The 19,496-nt window shown below is 41.5% G+C and overlaps 3 protein-coding genes across 4 annotated transcripts; 2 read left to right on the forward strand and 1 right to left on the reverse strand.

Annotated features, from left to right (window-relative positions):
• Positions 1–3,973: 3,973 nt before the first annotated feature.
• Positions 3,974–4,988, forward strand: LOC127767071 (non-specific lipid transfer protein GPI-anchored 15-like). The gene is made up of 2 exons (XM_052292287.1): positions 3,974–4,415; positions 4,545–4,988. Exons 1-2 carry the CDS (start codon positions 4,049–4,051, stop codon positions 4,862–4,864), a joined length of 687 nt encoding a protein of 228 aa, XP_052148247.1. The 5' UTR covers positions 3,974–4,048; the 3' UTR covers positions 4,865–4,988.
• LOC127767067 (protein CDC73 homolog) lies at positions 4,856–8,791 on the reverse strand. Its single transcript, XM_052292283.1, has 4 exons — positions 7,739–8,791; positions 7,028–7,110; positions 6,816–6,937; positions 4,856–5,330 (listed from the first exon to the last, which is right to left on the reverse strand). The coding sequence occupies exons 1-3, from the start codon at positions 8,694–8,696 to the stop codon at positions 6,851–6,853; spliced, it is 1,128 nt and encodes a 375-aa protein (XP_052148243.1). The 5' UTR covers positions 8,697–8,791; the 3' UTR covers positions 4,856–5,330; positions 6,816–6,850.
• LOC127767069 (uncharacterized) lies at positions 8,752–11,361 on the forward strand. 2 transcript variants are annotated; one of them, XR_008016333.1, is made up of 2 exons: positions 8,752–9,819; positions 10,619–11,361. XR_008016333.1 is itself a non-coding variant. In XM_052292285.1 (1 exon), the coding sequence occupies exon 1, from the start codon at positions 8,901–8,903 to the stop codon at positions 9,618–9,620; it is 720 nt and encodes a 239-aa protein (XP_052148245.1). In that variant the 5' UTR covers positions 8,752–8,900; the 3' UTR covers positions 9,621–9,864. The 2 variants fall into 2 exon arrangements, 1 of the variants encoding a protein (XP_052148245.1); XM_052292285.1 differs by lacking the exon at positions 10,619–11,361 and having other exon boundaries at positions 8,752–9,864.
• The last annotated feature ends 8,135 nt before the right edge of the window (positions 11,362–19,496 follow it).

The following is a 19,496-nucleotide window of genomic DNA, read 5'->3' on the forward strand; positions in this document are numbered from 1 at the left end:
AACTTTTGAATAACAAGTTTCAAAAAGATATAAAATAAAAGAGAGTTATAAAATCAACATGCTAAGTTTATTAGATTGCAGCAAGATTGAATAAAACAATGTTGTAAAACTTTTGCTGGTAAATGGGCCATTAGTACAGTAATAGATGTACGGTACTAACAACACAGGAATAATAAATAATTTTTGAATGACAGAATTAAAAAGACTATAATCTGCATGTGCCATTAGCTTGGTTTAACTAAAAGAGAAATAGAGGAGAACAGTTCTACTTTTTCAGTATTTTTAGAGGGCTTCTATAGGTAACCATTTGGCATAACCTAGGGTCAATGAGGCTCTGATACCAACTTGTCACGCCCGGAATTTCTATCCAAAATTCCAAACATTTACATGTGTGTAAACCCTCGTCCAGGAATCAGCCGTGGCACACAATAACAAATTGATAATAGAGTACAATTATTACTCTAATTAATAAGCGAATAAAGTGTCAATACAGAGGTAGATAGTTCCTCTCAATCAATAAAGATCTAAGCAGCGGAAAAAATAAGATAAATGGCACAGACGACTCCACTCCACAGGCAGCTTGACCAAGGCTACGCCTAATCATCCACACCATCAGCATCACTGTAGAACTCCTCCTCTGATGAATGATTGCAAGGTGAGTATATGACATACTCAGCAAGCCACGCAGCAAATATGTAAGTGCACAGGATAACAAAGGATGGCATAGTATAGTCTCATTTGCATAAATAGCCTTTAATAAATATTTTAGAATTTAATAAAACAGTAAAGTATTAATTAAACAGTATTAATCCAACACTATACAACATACCCTGTTGCATAGGCCCAACCATTCTGAACAACCAACCCCGGTTGCACAGTTCTATCTCCAAACCAGGAATATACCATTCCAAACCAGGAGCTCAACAAGTTATTACCAATTACAGCATCATTTATTAAGGTGAGAAGTGTCAAACTAATCGCGAAAGACATTGTTAGACCCGCCCATAACCGCGGGCACGGCTATTCGAATAGTTTAAACTCTGGCCAGAGGTGTACCACTGTACCCACAAGACACAACCTCAACATCATGTCAGCCATGCGTCGCGATACTTAACAAGTACCCGAATAGAGATTGTGACAATACCCTAACAAATCGATAGCTGGATGCTTTGTTTCTTTTTAAAGATTTTCTCGTATTTTCTCTAATTTAATAGCACCTCGTAGCATTTTAGAAGCGATCATAGGATCTTTAGCGTGACAGAGCGAGAGCAGTTAGACCTAGCAGGGGAAGACCTATTTTGTGGTATTTTTCATGAAGATAGCTTGTTCGTACGTACGTGATGGGGAAGTTCTGGATGTGTGCGTGTTTTTTTTTAAAAAAAAATCTAACCTTCTAAAATAAAATAAAATAAAATAATAGATACACCGATTTAAATGAAAATCGATGATCGGATTAGAGTACGGCTTGGTGACATAGAAGTATTTGTAAGGTGTCACTTCGTGACTTAGGAGTATATATAATGTTTAATGGACTTTTAGTATATAATAGTTATTTTTTAATTTTTTTAAGATTTTCTTTAATTTAAGACTGTCATAGAGGCATTTAAAAAATATTTAATGGACTTTAACACCACACGGAGGTAGGGAGGGGGAGAGAGAGATTTTGGATTTTTTTTTTAATTAAAAATTAACCACCTAAATGTACCCATCAATTTAAGTAGAAATCAATGGTTAGTTGTTATGTATTTTTAAGAATTTTTAGTATTTTCTCTAATTTAATTGCACCACGTAGCGACTTAGAATAGTTCGTAGGATGTTTAAATCTGTGACGGAGGGAGAGCTGCTAGACATAGTAATTGGTCTATTTGTGATTATTTTTTGCATGTAAAAATAATTTTAATTTTAATTTCTAACGTAGGAAGGAAAAGAAGGGAAGTACGTACAGGACCTACATTCATATAGTACGTACTTTTATTCGTTAGTATATATGATGCCTCTACGTCGTTGGTTTCGGATGTGATTTTTGCTTTTACAAAATAGATCTAACCATCCAAAATAATGGGTCCATCAATTTAAATAAAAATAAATAATTAAATTTCTCTTATTTATTAGGGTGCCATTTAGCGACTTGAGAGCGTTTATAGGATGCCACTCGGTTTAAGAGCGTTTATAGGAAATTTAATGGACTTTTAGTATTATAAAATAGATTGATGTGGGCAATGCTAGAAATGAAACGGAGGAAGTACAATATTAATACCTGATTCCACCTGTCATACACATATTGCATCTTAGAGGCTGTGCTCCGCTACTCTTCTTCTATTTTATTTTCTTAAAATATATTTACAGCTGACTTAGAGCAAGTATAATAGTAGGCTATAAGCCGACTAAATACTGAGGTGGAAGAGAGAGGAGAGGAGAAAGAGGAGAAGCGGGCTGTAAACTTATAGCCGGCTTGGACACAAGAACCAAAAAACTATGTGAGAGAGACAAGTGGACCATGTATTAATTGTAAAGAGCTAACTATTATATGGGTAAACTAAAAGAAGGGTATAAAAAATCTTATAGTCAACAGGTCGGCTGTATTATTAACCTTACTCTTATTATAGTCTGCTATTGCTATTGTACCTGCTCGAAGACTCGCCCTCGCCTGCGCATCCGTACAGCCACCACGCCATCCACGTCCCCCAAAGTACCACCGCCACCGTCCGCATCCCCGCGTGGCCCGACCACCGTCCGCGCTCCCGTGCGGCCGCCACGTCGTCGACGACCCAAGCGCCACCGCCGCCATGCCTGGATTCTCGTCCCGACGCGCCGGCCGCCGCGAAACCCAATCGTCTCAGCCGCCGCGCGCACCTCGCCGCCACACGGTCGGATTTCGGTGCGAAGGCCTCAGGCATGACCAGCCCTCGCCCCTCTGTCGCTGCGGGGAGCCGTAATCCTCGCCGAGATTCATGCGTCTGATCAACGCATCCGGCACAACAGGTAGCTTGCGCCAGCGCCCGCCACCGGCCTGATCTAAGCAAAAGCAAACCTAGCTAGCGTGCTTACTTCGATTAAATTTTAGTACATTATTTTTCATGGATCATTTTCTTTTTCGCGAACGCCATGGATCATTTACTTTACAGTTTTTTAAGATAAGGAACATGCTTGCATCCCTATCCTCTGTATTTAGGATGCACGCACAGCCATAAAGTTTGAGTTTAAAAATAATCTAAATGAGATGCAAAATCCCAATTAGATAAAAAAAATAGACATGACATGCACTAAGTAAATCCCAATTAGATAAAAAAAATAGACATGACATGCACTAAGTAGAAACATATCAAGCTTAATGCCCCAAGTAAAATCATGTCAAGCCTATCAAGCACGTTAATTAGTAATAGTACTTTCCAGTGGCAACGTACACCAAACTACAAGTTCAAACAGAGCTGCACCTAACCAATGCCACTCCAATGGTTTTTGCTGTTATCCGGTTCCAGGCTTCCAGCTACTCCCTAGTCCCAAAAAGGCTTAAATCCCCGCTGATGACATCCTATAGTACGATAATCTGAAGTAGCTGCACAAAGCATGGAAAGTAACCAGGCTGATCACCAACCAAACTGATGTCAAAGCAGACCACGACCACTGGTACACTCACGTCCACAAATCACAATCACACCGCATGTAGCATGACGAGCGCGATGCCGCACACGCACACACGACATTCTCCGATCGGTTCACCGGTAAAAACCTCCAAAAGAGGCCACGTCGCGCTCATCGCAACGTGCACACGCCCCGGTCCCTAGCTCGATCGCTGGCAAAGCGCAACAAGCTCGGTAGATCAACCAGCCCATCAACCCGCCACTGTAACTGATACTGTATCTCTCACTCAACAGCTTGCTACTTTTTCCCTCCAAATCCTCCACTACTTCTCGTTTTCCTTTTTTTTTTCCCCAACAGCTCATGGTATATGAAACCATGCATCTCCCGGTCCCTCTCGTCTACGTACGTGAACTATAATCGTCTAATAATTCACCTCTGATCGTGTCGTCGTCTGCTCGTGTCACTGATGGCAAGGAGCGGGCACGGGGTCGTGGGTCTCGCTCTCGCCGTCGTCGTGGCGGCGGCGGCGACGCTGTGCGCGGCGCAGACGACGATGACGACGGCGGCGGCGTCGGTGCAGCCGACGGCACTGACGATGCCGAGCTGCCCGGCGGCACCGCTCAGCCTGTCCCCGTGCATCGGCTACGCGTTCGGCGTCGGGTCGGCGACGCTGTCGTCGTGCTGCTCCGAGCTCCGGGCGTTCTTCCGGTCCCAGGGTCCGTGCCTCTGCGCCGCGTCCAGGCTCGCCGCCGCCGGCCCGTTCGGCCTGTTCCTCGGCCAGGCGCAGGCCATCGTCCCCAACGTGTGCAACCTGCCCAGCAACCCCTGCGATGGTACACGCCCCCTGTCCCTGTGCACTTCACGTCTTCACCGGCATTTACAGTTCATCTAATCTTGAAAAGAAAATTGGGTGTAATAATTGATATAAGTTGTTGCCATTTCTCGTGGTGATGCATATGCAGATGTGGCCGCGAAAAGCTCTGAGCCGGGCTCCGCGACGCCGGCGGCACTGGCACCGGCCGCTGCACCGGACACGCCGGCGATGACACCGTCTGCGGCGCCGGCTGAACCGGAGGCGTCAGAAGCACCGCCGGTGCCAGCCGACGATTCTCCTGCTGCCACCGTGACGGCGCCGGGAGACGCTGGATCGAGCGCTGGTTCACAAGTTGCATCAAAGCTGCCAGAATTGCTGCATTCAGCAGGTGTACGGAACTCCAGAAATATGGCTGCTGCCGCTGTGATCACTCTGTTTCTTGTTTATGTTTCAGCCATGTATGTGTAATCTGCTTAATTAGCAGCGTTAGTAACTTTCAGTTATCACCACGCATGTATGATTTTGTCTCCATCTTGTACAGCATAAATTGTGATTGCACGTTACAAGAAATAATCGTGAGAAAGCTACTAGTTGAAACTCTAAATAGTTCATTTCATACCTCTGGACTATGTTTAGCATACATTTGCTATGTTCATGTACTTGCTTAAAATATGACAAGTGCACGACAAATGCGTGCGTCAACAAGGCACATGTCAGCAATCTGCAATTAAACATGCCCATGCGCCATAGCTCAGCGACTGATTGTACACAGGTTACACATGCTCATGGGTGTAGGCAAGGAGGTTCCTGCCTGCCATCGCATTTGAACATATCTAAGGTCACTAAAGAAACAAAGATCAAGGATGGCTGTTCCACCTGTCAATAATTCACCCAGAATAGCATCCACTTCTATCGCTCAGCGTGAAACTTAGATCTGTAAAAGTGAGGAAGCAATGTCATTGAGATCATACAAAAGTATTCAAGCCCCCAACTACAAACAGGCAAAGTTCAGGTCCTTTTTTGAATCGGCAGAGTTCAGGTCCATGACAAAATGCAGGCAAATACATTGCCAAATATAATCTGATGAATAATTGCAATCCCAGTTGCCACCATCAGGCAATGGAACAATAAATAATACTCCCTCCATCTACTTTTGATAGTCATATTTCATCTTGGCACACAGACCAAGTATAAGTGATTCTACTTATCATCTATTTAAACATGCTACTAGTCATTCCTCGTAAACGAGTGATTCATTAATATTTACATTTCTCTATACCCATGTAGTCAATCTTGTGTGGAAGAATGGAGAGTCACGCATTAAATCAAAGAAAGACATTAAGATGATAAGTTGTTGGATTGAAATATGCCTATCAAAAATAAATTTTTCAGATTTGGAAATATGACTATCAAAAATAGATGGAGGGAGTATCTCATTATTTATTTATTTATTTATTTATTTATTTATTTATTTATTTTTCTCGAATACACGTGACAGCTGCATACCATTTCGACACAGTTACAAAGAAAAGAGAAAACAAAGGAACAAAACAAATGACACAAAACACAAAATACAGAACACAACAAAATAAAACGAGCAAAGGCGCCCCAACAAGGCCCTTGCGATGTCCTGACTCTCAAGACCACTTAGCCGGGATGCAAAATCAGCGATAGCCCCTTGGCCCCAGTCAAACTCCAAAGACCTCCTCACTAGCAAGAACCAAACAAACTGAAATGCTTGGGGAAGCCCCATTGCAAACAATTTCACTCTGATTCTTTATATATAAAAGGTTTAAAAAGTTACCTATTAAAACTATAGCTTAACAATTTCACCCAGACAGCTGCAGCAGGCAGTCAGAATGGGTAAATAATTTAAGGCAATAGCACACACTTCAAAACTCTTGAGCAGTCCTTGAAACAATAGATGGCAAAAAAACATGAACTTATGTACACAAATGCCAATAATTCCGAAATCAAATAACATTGCCAGGGCTCTATAATTAATATAGCAGCAGGCAGCAACTACCGTTACTGACAATGCAAATTACACACCTTGCGTTTACTGAGACACGGGACAAAAGTTCTACTGTAAAGATCCAAAAGGTTGCATAGGCAACTAAAAATACTTCAGTTCACAGAATTAGCATGATAGCCTTGATAGTCACAAACATCATGCATGTTCTTTGTGAGGATCAGTTATATGCAGAGCTGACTAATCACTAGCTACAGTGCAATTCAGATTAGATCACAAATTATCTATGATTGGTCAATCCATACTCCATAGGGATTAGTAAACCATTCATGATACACGAAGGCAGCAGTACTAGAACATGGAGTAGGAAACCATTATGTCCAACATTACAGAACTCCAAAGAACTCAGGATCTTCTTTTCAAATAAAAATAAGATAGACCGCTTACATGATCCTGCCGTTCTGGTGTACATGATACTTCAACTATGTGTGTGCCCGCATAAATTCCTCTAGCCGCTCCCATACCTCAAGGGCTGCTGTTCTGTCTTGATGCCTTTTATTCTTGCTTATCTGCTCCTCAGCAAATCAAGTAATTGTTAGCAAGGGATTTTTTTAAAAAAAAACTTTAAAACATGGGAACTAAATGCATCTAACACTCACAGATATGATTTTAATATTCCACTGTTTGACCACTTTGGCTGCCTCCACACTATCATCTTCAAAGCGCACATAGAAACCAATAACTGACACAAATTTTAAGATGTTATGCCGCAGAAACAATAATCAACATATTGTGTGCCTTCTAAAAAAAATTCATGCTGATTAGGAACAGAGCATTCTAAAGACTGCTTTCTTTCAAATTTCAAACCAGTATTTTCTGATTAAATTGTTAACTGTATTATGAAATGAAAAAACAAAAGCATGCGGTCTAAATGATTAAACATGCTCAACACAATTAGCATAATTAAATTAATTTGAAGTAACTTTTGGCACCTATATAAAGTATGCTTAGCCAAAACAAATACAATATTAGTAATTCTATCATGCAGATTTTTACAAATAGAGTAAAGCATACTCCTTACAGGCAAATGATTGCATGAATTTTAGCAGGAACCATCAACAGTCATGTTTGTTAGGTAACAACATTAACCTTATATCTACAAGGCGGCCAAATGAAGAACTTTAACTAGTACAAAAACAAAGCGTCTATTACTTCTCGCTGCACAGAACAATAGCAAACTAACCTAAGTTCAATGGCTAAATTTTCTCAACTAGAATTCGCAAGAACAGAACATAGGTGTCATTATGTTAAAATCTTAAAGTGATTTGGTTGACTTTATACGCACTAGTGAAAAAGCATGAAATCCTTACCCTTATTGAAGATCTCAACATGATCTTTGAATGGCCAGTCTTTGAACTGCCACTCCTTGCCGAGCACAAACACGGCCACCACCCGCGCCCAATCGTCTGCCTTAAGCGAAGCCGGCTTGTCCCTCACCTCGAACGTTGTCGCGCCACCACCAGCACCGGCCCTCTCCCCACGAATCAGCTTCTTCTGCACCATGACGCACTCGGGCTTCCCGCTCCCCTTCATCGCGCGCATCCTCTCGTCGCTCGGCACGAACACACCGTCCTCCAAGAACTCCCTCACGTTGTAGATCGTAATCAGCGTCTGCGACGCGCTCGGCACGAGGATGATGGGCACGAACCCGTCCCCGAAGGACCTCTCCACCTTGGGCTTCGCCATGGCGGCCGCGGCGGCGGCGGAGGAGGGCTCGTGGCGGGCGGAGGAGGGGGCGCTGTCCTTGTTCCGCCGGCGCTCCTCCTCCCGGCGCGTGGCGTTCTGCAGCACGGCGAGGAAGTCGCGGCCGCGGGCGTCGAGGAGCGCGTTCCTGTCCTTGAGCGTCCGCTCGAGGGCGCGGATGTAGGCGCCGGAGGCCTTGTCGCCCTCGGGCTCCTCGGGCATCGCCGGCTGGGGCTCCGGCGCGAAGGACGGGAGCGCGGAGGGGAGCAATGGGTCGGTGGGGAGCGAGTGGTGGCCATGGCGGAGGAAGTCGAGGAAGGTCTTACGGTCGGGGAGGGAGACGGGGGGGATGCGGCGGAGGCGGGCGGCCTGGATGAAGTCGGTGTGCTTGAGGTCGTTGTGCTGCGCGAGGAAGACGGCGGCGGAGAGCGGGTAGGGGCGGCCCGACTGCTTGTTGGTGAAGGCGGTGGGGGCGTTGGCCGGGAAGGTGTACTCCGACCCGAAGAGCACCTCGTCGCCGGAGAAGATGATCTTGTCGAGGTCGCCGCGGGCGGCGTAGTCCCGGAGCACGGCGAGGGGATCCATGGCTGCTCCTGGGTTTTGCTTCTGCGGCTGGATCTGTGTGTTCCTCGGCCTCCTCCGGGTTGGGGAAAAAGCGAGCTGCCGCTTCTGGGTTTTGACCCTCGTTGGGCCTTTGGCCCATGAAGTTTCTAGGCCCAATTTGCTGTATGGGCCTTGTGGGCCTCAAGCTGGTCAAGTCAAACCGAACCAAACGACGGTGACTCACCCATGGTCTCGATCGGCTCGCCGCCGCAGCTTTCTTCTCCGGTCAAGCTTGGCTGCTTTGTCGAGGTGTATAAGTGGGAGGCAGAGACGAGACCTGACCCGGCGACGGAGATGGAGGCGGAGGCGGAGGCGGCGGAGGTTACACTGCGGGAGTTCACCGAGGCTGACGCGGAGGCGCTCTTCGCATGGGCGTCCGACCCGCGCGTCGTCCGGTTCCAGCGCCGCGACGCCTACTCGCACGTCGACGAGGCACGCCGCTACATCGTTGACAAGGTCCTGCCGCACCCGTGGTACCGCGCCATCTGCGTCGCCGGCGCCGACCGCCCCGTGGGATCCATCTCCGTCAAGCCGGCGGACGACCTCCCGCTCCCGGAGCCTGAGTCCGAGACCGGCCGCCTCCGCTCCGGCTGCTGCAGGGCCTCCGTCGGGTACCGGGTGGCGCACGCGCACTGGGGCCGCGGCGTGGCGACGCGGGCGGTGAGGGCGGTGGCGGAGGCGGTGCTCGCGGAGTGGCCGTGGCTGGAGCGGCTGGAGGCCGTCGCCGACGTGGAGAACCCGGCGTCGCAGCGCGTGCTGGAGAAGGCCGGGTTCGCCCGGGAGGGCGTGCTGCGCCGGTACGTCGTGCTCAAGGGGAGGCCCAGGGACATGGTCATGTTCAGCCGCGTCCGCGCCGACTTCGAGGAAAAGCCCGCTCAGGCCCATGGGCTGTCAGATGGCGTGTGATTGTAAGAAATAAGTTCAGATGGCGTCACCTCCGTCAGACGGGCCAGGTTGCCGCCTCCCCTTTGTCCAGGGCGTTCTGTTCAGGGCACCGCCGGCTGTTCATCCTGAGCGCCTCGGGGGCCGTCGTCGTCCGCTTCGTCCTCATCGTTTTCATTCTCTACCCCTCCGTTCAGCACGCTGGCTTGACGACATGTACTTGGTACTAAATTTGTTGAACTTGTTTGAGGTGATTTTAGATTAATCATTCACTCGCTCTCCATTGATCGTTCTGCTCCTTTTGAGTCAATCGACGGCGCCCAAGATTATTTGGGCAAGATTGTGCAAGTTGGTTTATATCGTGGGAGCTTGTGATTTGGTGGTTTAGGACTCAAGTAGTCAATTGAGAGCTTGGGGCCCAAGATTATTTGGGTAAGATTATGCAAGTTGGTTTATATCGTGGGAGCTTGTGATTTGGTGGTTTAGGACTCAAGTAGTCAATTGAGAGCTTGGGTGGGCAATACTGTTGATTTGTGTGATTAGGCACATAAATAGGTTCAATGACTGAGATTGATAGCTCAGCCTGAAATTTTCTATATGGCATTGTTATGGGAAGGGAATTTAGTCTTTTCGATGGTAGAACTAGCATTGCTAGGTGCATTATAACAAGATCAGTGAACCAACCTACACCATCTTGAGGTTTGCACATGATCAGTGAGCAATAAACATGTTGTGAGTTAATACACAAATACCCTATCAATCTATCTGGCCTGCAATGATTGAGCTTAAAAATCGCCTGATATTTTAGATGCAACTTATGGGCAATTCTGTGGCATTCAGATTATTGTGCCAAACTTCAGCCTTTTTCATAACACTGTACTAGTGGCATGACATAATTAACTTCAGCCTTTATAATAGTGTGATCAGTACCCTGATCAGTAAGCCTTTTAATTGTTGTTGCCTATTGATCAGTAACATGATTAACTCTTTTTTTTTTCATTTGATGTTAACTCAATCTGTAGCTTGCGGAGATGGGGTGAAGGTTGCTGGCTGCTTAAAGAAATGGTGATATTGGTCTTGGTGCTATTGCAGCTAATTTCAGATGCAGTCATATTTAGAGGTCTATTTTTCAGATTGTGTAATGCAAAACTTGTTATATTTGCAATTCAGGGGATTTAGAACTAGATGCAGTCATATTTAGACTAGTATTATTCAGGGGATTTACTGATATGTCTGAATTTGTCGTGCTATCATCAATTTGTCGTCGACATTTGAAGTATTCAAAAAGACGGATATTTACTTCAATAAGATCTCATTGAGTCGAGGACACTGGACACCTGGTGTATCGGCCTACGCCGCCAGTCAAGCGACCTCACCTGCGCCTGCGTTTGCATCTGCGTCCTGCGTGCACCGCTTACTCCTGTGTCCTGCGTGCAGATGTCGTCGCTCTCGTGTCATCGGGATAGCAGATACGGCGCTACAGGATGCTGAGTCGTGGTCTCGCCTCTGCGCTCGCACGCGATCGGCTAATGACAAATGAGACCGTCAAAAATTAGTTAAAAAGGTCCCGCACGTAATGACGTGGCAAATTTCAATGTTTTAGGAACTATAATTTTAGGCACCTCTTGGTGAAGTGGATGATTTTTGGATCCAATATTTTTTGGTTGTCCCTAATACAGGATTTTTGGGACTCTAGTTTTAGTCATCTATTAGAGATGCTCTAAGGCACCAGTGCAGTATTGTATCCGATTTCGGCTAATATGATAAGTTGACTATGGTTAACCTGAATGAGTCAGCGTGGTATTCATGTGGACCCACATGTCATTACATTTCAATCAAAAAATAAATTAAAAAAAGGTGAACCCCCACATATCAGTCGCACTATGTTCTTACGAAAAACTTCCATTATGCCTCTTCAGTCTTCACCTGATGCACTAGCTAGCCAAATATCATAAAAGTCTATTGAGAGCTTTCAATTTTTCACAAATAAGAACTACTTTTTTTCAACAAAAAAAAATCTTATCCATCTTTTTAATTGTTAAATTTTGGAAATAATAAGGAGAATAATTTTGGAAATAATAAGGAGAAAAACTGCCACATCCATATTAGTGACCAGGAATGTATAATCAGAAACGATTAATATAAAAAAAGAAAGAAATAAAAAAGAAAAGCTCTCCTTCTAGGGTTGATATTAAAAGAAAAGCTCTCCTTCTAGGGTTGATATTTGTTGCTAGCTGCTTAAATAGAAGAGAGCTAATAGCTGCTGGTTTGCATTCATATATCTGACATACAAGCGATGTTGTAGTAAATTATAATACTTTCCCGAAAAGATTAAACACCTACATTTCGTAGGAGCTTGTAAATTATAACAAAGATCTTCAAATTCTGTTGAAATTTCACTCCACGCCATAAAGAATCAAAATCCATGCCGCCAAGGTCCTAGGGTTTGGCCACTCGATTTACAGCAGCGGCCACTCGAATTGTTAATTTTCAAGCCCACGTAGACTTAACATGCAACATTTATCTAATATACAATTGATCTGTTGTAATTAAATTATGGTCTTGTTTCCTGAAAACAGGTACAATCAATGTTGTTGTAATTAAATTCTGGTCTTCTTTCCTGAAAATAGGAGCATATGTACCTAGTGGGGGCCTTGGCCCCTATCAATTCTAAATCGCACAAGACAAATGCCCCCTCCCCCAAAATCAATTTTTAGTTCCAATATTAAAATCTTAGAAAAAGTATATTCTAGCTTGGCAACAAGAGGCTCGTCTCGGCACGAGGTAATTCTAGCTTTGGCTTCTTCAGCCGCCCAGCACCACCATGATTTTAGCTTTGGCTTCTTCAGCCGCGTAGCACCACCAACGGAAGGACATACCTTGGCATATGATACGCTAGGATTCTCAGTCCCTGCGTCTCCGCCAATGGCCACCTAGTTGTCCTAGACAAGCAACGCACCACATTGTGGTCCTCAACAACGCCGAGAACATGACCGCACAGCTTCAGGACGATAGCAACTTGATCCTCAGCACTGACGGAAGCTTCTCCAACCAGAGCATTGCGTGGAGAGTTTTAACTATTCGATAGAAACTCAATTGGTCGACATGAAGCTCGGGGTAGACATGAAGGCTGGCATCACCAAGAACATTACCTCATGGAAGAGCCCAATTGACCCGTTGCTAGGAGACTACACTTTCAAACTTGTCTAAGGCGGGATGTCAAAATTCTTCCTCGTCAGTATGAGTATATATGACAACAAGTTGTTCAACAATAAAAAAGCTCACTGGCGTGCCATACCTTCAATCTGCAGACTTCACCTTAACGATCATCTCCAGCCCCGACGAGATATCTTATAGCTATTCCAACAACGACTAGTCTCTATTGTCCTGGTTTGTCGTGGATGACACAACACGCCAAGTGCAACGCGCGGTGTGGAGCACCGGGGCATGAAACAACTTGTGGTATTACCCAATTGACCAATGCGACTCCTATGTCATGTGTGGGCCATACAGCTACCTGTGACATCAACAACAAATATTGTCTCTACAACAGCCTCCTGGGGTTCAAATACCAATCGCCAAAGGATTACTCGAGCCTTCAAAGCAGTGCAGGCGGGTGCGTCAGGACTATCAAACTGAGATGCAACCATGGTAATGGCTTCTGCGTCATGAACCAGCAAAAGTTGTCTCATGCCACTAGTGCGGCGGCATACCCTGCCATGTGGTGGGGACAAGCTAGAATGCTAGATGAAAATATGCCACATTATGTTTAACTATATTTAACACTAGATAAAATTAACCATATATATTATGTCTTCAATTTGGTCAATCACCTTGCTACAGAGCATCCACCAAACGGCACTGCACCACCACCGATTCATTCGGTCGGATTCACCGGTGACATCAAGGGCTCGATCATCGCGAAAAAAGAAGATTGGAATAACATGTGATTAAGAATTATTTGCCCTCTTATGTGTCTTTTCGTTGATGAAAGATGATTTGTTCCATTTCGTCGTATACTCAATTCTAAAATCCGAACCAAGTTTTTCATTAAAAATGGTTGAAAATGCACTAGACATGGTACATGGCGCTCGCTGACTGCTGATCTTTTACTCCATCTATTCCACATTAAAAGACGTTTTGGCCCCTCAATCCCTCATCTATATTCACTAACAATCCATATGAATCTTAGACATACATATGAACCACATACATGGATGCATGCATGATCTATCTATCTATTATCTATTATCTATTATCTATTATTATTTACTAAAAGTCTATTAAAATTTCTACAAACGCTCTTATGTCGCCACGTGGCACTCCTACGAATGCTCCTAAACCACCATGTGGCACTCTAATGCTAAGGAAATTAATAAATAATAACTTAGAAAAATCATAGAAGTTTTAAGGAAAAAGAAAAAACTTCCAATCTACGTATTTATCTCTTAGCTAGGCCCGCAGGCGATCATATTTCCGTATCGATCTGAAACTCTCAATAGATTGGAAAGAGGACCTATCGTTAATCTCCGCAAGGTGCTAACTGAAAGGAGCCACCGATCATCATGATCGATCGAGTTGTTGTGATGCCCCTTCCGATCTAGGTAAATCCATGGTGCTATATACCCTATATACTTTTATATATACTTATATAGTTCATCCTCACTAAGTGTAATTAATGCTATTTATCTCTTCTCCCGTTAAGCCAGATTACCCTAATTATTTTTAGCATTTGGATGATAGATTTATGATCTAAATTGTCTCTTATTTCTTCTCTCTTAAAAACATGTAATCTTAATTATTTTTAGGCTCAAAATTGTATCAAATTGCTTTAGTTTGATAATCAAATTACATCTTATTTATATATATTATGCAACTTAATTTTTCGCAACAACACGACGGGGTATTCATCTAGTTTTTTTCAATGCCACTCAAGACTACTTGCATTGTTTAATTCCTTCTCTTAAGTAATTAGTGAATCATAATAGAGGTTTGCTTTGTCTGAGAGGCCTCAAGGCGTCTGCATTCGAATTCGATTGATGCCATCATCATTGCAGCCGAAATAACAACGGTGAATGAAATTGAAACACATAGATGCATGCATTGGGAATTGTATGCGGTAGCTTATGTATTGTAGCTCTTTTGGGTATTTATATAATGAGTAAATTGCATCCACGGTACATCAACTTGGTAGATGGGTGCAATTTGGTGCAATAACTTGAGAAATGAGCGTTCTAGTACAACAACTTGGCAGATAGGTGCAATTTAACATAAGAACTTTATAAGTGGTCGTATAAATGCAACAACTTGCAATGTAGGTACAATTTAAAAAGTTATACAACAACTTAATTATTTGGAGCGTTTTTTTAATATAAATTTAATTTTTAAGTACTTATTTTGACAATATACTAGCGTGGGTTTGTATAAGTATATTTATATGTTTATCCTAATAACTAATAACTAGAAATCAATTAAACTGGATGTAGAAATTACTATATATTTGGTTGATATTCGAGAAGGTGAAGAAAACAAAAAAAATGTTAAAGGTAATTGGATATAAATTGTGCTACTATGTGCAGTATAATTTTTAAAGATTAAATTTAATATTATAAGGTAATATTCGTATGATTACTATGTAATATCATATTGACATCGTGAAAAAAACTCACTACTATGCTTAGCCAAGTTGATGCACCAAAATATTAAATTGTTAAATTCTTGTACTAGGATGCACCCACTTGTCAAGTTGTTGTAATCGGATGTTCAATTCTCAAGTTCTTGCATTATATCGCATCCCACCTGCCAAGTTGTTGTACCGTGAGTGTAATTTACTTTTTATATAATATACGTCTATAATAGTAAGCAGTCAAGCGTGGCATTGATCTGCATCCGCTAAATGAGCAGCATCCGCTAAATGAGCAGGAAGCTTCATGTGAAAATTAAATTCAGCCTCACAATGCTTAGCAAGACACCATCTCCTCATCAATCTGAAAGCAAATTCCATATTTGTTCTCCCTAGGTGATTTGCAGATATTGTAAAATATCGGATATGCTTTTTCCAAAATAAGTTTTGCAGAGAGGATACAATACCAATATCCTTCATCATTTATTAGTGACATATTTTTGCAACAAAGAACATAATCTTTTTTGCAGTTATACAATTATAAAATATATTAGTTACTTTAGTATGGTCCAATATGGTTTGTTCACATTCTTTTTTACTTTTCTCTTTGATGCTAAATTAATAATCACCTCCTCATAACATTACAGGTTTTCTGAATATGTTTATGCATATTTTGAGTTATTTGTTCCCATAACAATGGTACTTTTGAAATTTTGGTCTTCGGGATGAAGGTATATATATTATCTTATACGCCAAGCCAATTATTTTGGCATGTTTTTCTTCCAGCAGTATTTTGAAGGTTATTATAGCTTATCTTTATAAAGTATTACTTCCAGATTTCCTTTACCGTTATAACTCTGAGATTGAAGAAAAAGTGATAACATGAAAATAGCTAGCCAATGAAATTAATTTGAAAGCATACAACTCTTAAGAATTTCTATTTAAATTAACGACCCATATTTTAAACAAATTTTAATTGTTGGATGGAAGGGAATGAACATAATTTACGTAGAGCACATGGCCCTATTTTTTTTCACATGTCCATATGCGCGTAGCACAATTTGTGTGCACATTGACCACCCTAAATTCATGACCATACTTGCTAAGATCGATCTTTAAATAACCATATTTGAACCCTTGATTTTGGATAGTTCAAATATCCATATTGAGTCGCTACAACTAAATCAATAGTTTAAGTATCCACATTATTATAAACATGCAAGGCTAAATTAATCTACATAAGTACAAACAAACCAAACAAATCCATCTATAAATGGTTCTCTTGATTCTTTGTATCATCTCCATCCTATAATGTAAGGGGATCATACTGCTTTAGGAGGAATTAAGAGGAGGGAAAAAAAAACTATGACAACTCTCATTAAATAAAGGATACGTAGATAGTGGGAAGGCGGTTGAGATAAAATTGGTTAAAGAATAAAGATGGTTGATGTAAGATTAGGTACAAAATAAAGGAGGGGTGGTTTGATGAGACATGTAGTACTTTATAACTCTTTATATTTTGGGATATGATTTGAATAGTTGGAATTATGAGACAGAGGAAGTAGAAGTAAATAGAAGTCTATCTTTAGTTAGTTGAAACGGTCTATTAGTCATATTTTTAATAGAAAATATCTTCAATTAATATGTCCTAAAATCTATAAAGACACACACAGATATATATATAGGAGTTGTATTTTTTGCACTCGAGCACACATGCACCCACAATCTACACCCTATATATAGGTTGCACGAATCTTAGAGCAGGTACATTAGGTACTAACAAAATGTACCATACATGATGTTTACTTTATAAAATATTTTTTACAAGTGCAAAATACCTTGTTGATGTAATTTTTTTTCTTATATGTAAAACATTGAGGTTATCAAATTATCTGATCAAATTTACCTTGTTTATATAAATTATCTTGTTTATATAATTACCTCGTTTATGTAGTTTTGGATGGTAGGATATATCATTTTTGCAAGATGATAATTTGGTGATATAATAGATGTAACATTTTCTCATGTTGACTAAATATCATGTTATAAAAAAAATAAGGGTTACAGAAATACCATGCACAAATTTCATATATGATTGTTATTGAAAAAAAATATTTGGTAAAAAAAATACAACATACTTATTATATGTGTTGTGTACCAACCTAATCTTTTCTTTCTATAGTAAGAATTCATTTGGTCAAGGTTAGATACATTTTGCAGCACGAATCTTGGAACACATCAATGGTGTAGATTGTGTGTGCATGTGAGCTCGACAATATAATCTGCATTTTCATATATATATATATATATATATATATATATATATATATATATATATATATATATATATATATATACACACACACACACACACACACACACAAGAAAATTTTACCTTGATTAAAGTTTAGAAAATAAAAAAAGATATGCTAAATATTTTAAAAAGAAATATACATAATACAAATGATATATAATTAATTTTATGGTAACCAACTCCATTATTATGACACAATATTCTTTTATAAATTCATAAATTCAAGTATTCAAGTAATTTTAGTTTAGACTTTATGTGCTTTAAGGGTAATTAGAAGGGAATCAGAATGAGCATTCAAAACGATCGAAAATGAAGTGTTGACAAGAAAACAGATTTAGAATTGAGTAAAAAATATTTCAGTAAAAAGTCACTCACACATAAATATTTTTATTGTTACAAACACATTAAATAGGTGCCCGCGCATGTGCGCGGGCTGCCTTTCTTGTTCTATTTAAAACCCATAATATCTTATAATGTGAAACAAATGTAGTATGTTATTTGGTATCGTTATAGCTGGTAGCCTATCGGGGGTTTGCATAATTCTCCACATGTTTTCCTCTCTTACAAGAAGTATCACAATATACAGCCATGGCAAAAGGGGTCAAGGAGTGTAGCAAAAATTGAGTCTTTCTTGCGAAAGGAAGGAAATTCACACCTCAAGAGATACAATTACTAAGAAGTGAGAATAATTACAGGATCTTTTGCTCATAAGCTCAGACAAGGCGGTTTAGGTGTTGCTTATAGATCCAGGTGTCATGTCTGATGACCGAGGTAGCCGCCAGGATGCTAGAGGATACAAGGGCGATGAAGAGGGATTTCTAAATGAGGTAACTGTGATCAGCAAACTTCTCACGTGAGCATTGTTACCCTTTTAGGATTTTGCCTGCATGGTTCAAAGAGAGTCCTCCAGGGTATACCTTATTGTTTGGGAGGGGGTTATTAGCCCCCATGTAAAATTCGTGTTCAAAAATTTAAATTCAAAAATTGACAGTTTCGCGGTTAACATACGGTTTGATGCGGTAACCGCAATATTCGCACAGTAACCGCGACATGTTTGACAGAAACATGAAAAAAATGAAAAATGCTTTAGAAATGGAAAACATTTAAATATGTGTAGAAACCGGGGATAATTAGAAGAATATTTAAGATACTTGCAAACCTAACTTGTGGATGTAAAATAAAAAAATTTAGCATAACCTTTTTTATATTATGGATTTCATAGCTTAATAATGAGAATTCATAGCACATTCAACCTCGTGTCGACAGAAAGAAGGAAAGGAGAGCAGACGGAAGATATTTTCTCAACTATTGGGCCTTAATGGGCCGGTTACACAGAGCAAATGAAGGCCCAATATTTTTTTTATGTTTTCATTTCCAAAATTATTATTGGTTTTGCCCTCAAATTTGATTTTATCTTATGATTTTTCAAAAAATTTAATTACAAATCAAGAACTACATCCATGATTTTGTTTTCCATTTTTTGCGATTTCTTTTTGGAATTTTTGAATTTGCTCAAAATTCACCAAACTCTTACCGCCGATAAGTGCCCCGCGGTAACCGGCAGTAAGAGAAACCTTGGAGCTCTCCTTTATGAGTACATGTCCAATGGTTCACTCGAGAAATACTCAGTTGGAAATAGCCCTTCTAAGTGAAAGAAAATTTAAGTTGGGCTTGGAACTGTACGTGGGATGGAATATCTCCATTGTGGAACCGTGACGTTACCCTTTAATGTCAGAAGATACGATTCCATCTCCCTCGGGTTACAGCATTGCCCCTAACACTGGGGTGGAAGGAGATGGAGCGATGGACTAAATCAAAGAGCAGATCCTGTAACCCGTTGATACCACCACTACTCGTCTTGCCATATCATCATGGCCGTGGGAGTCCGCACGGGTCATTGTATTGGTCATCAGCGATTGAGCGGTGGCGACGAGATCACGGGCAACGAGGATTCCCGACTGAA

Source organism: Oryza glaberrima, chromosome 3 (assembly GCF_000147395.1).
Source record: "Oryza glaberrima chromosome 3, OglaRS2, whole genome shotgun sequence".
Lineage (NCBI taxonomy): Eukaryota > Viridiplantae > Streptophyta > Magnoliopsida > Poales > Poaceae > Oryza > Oryza glaberrima.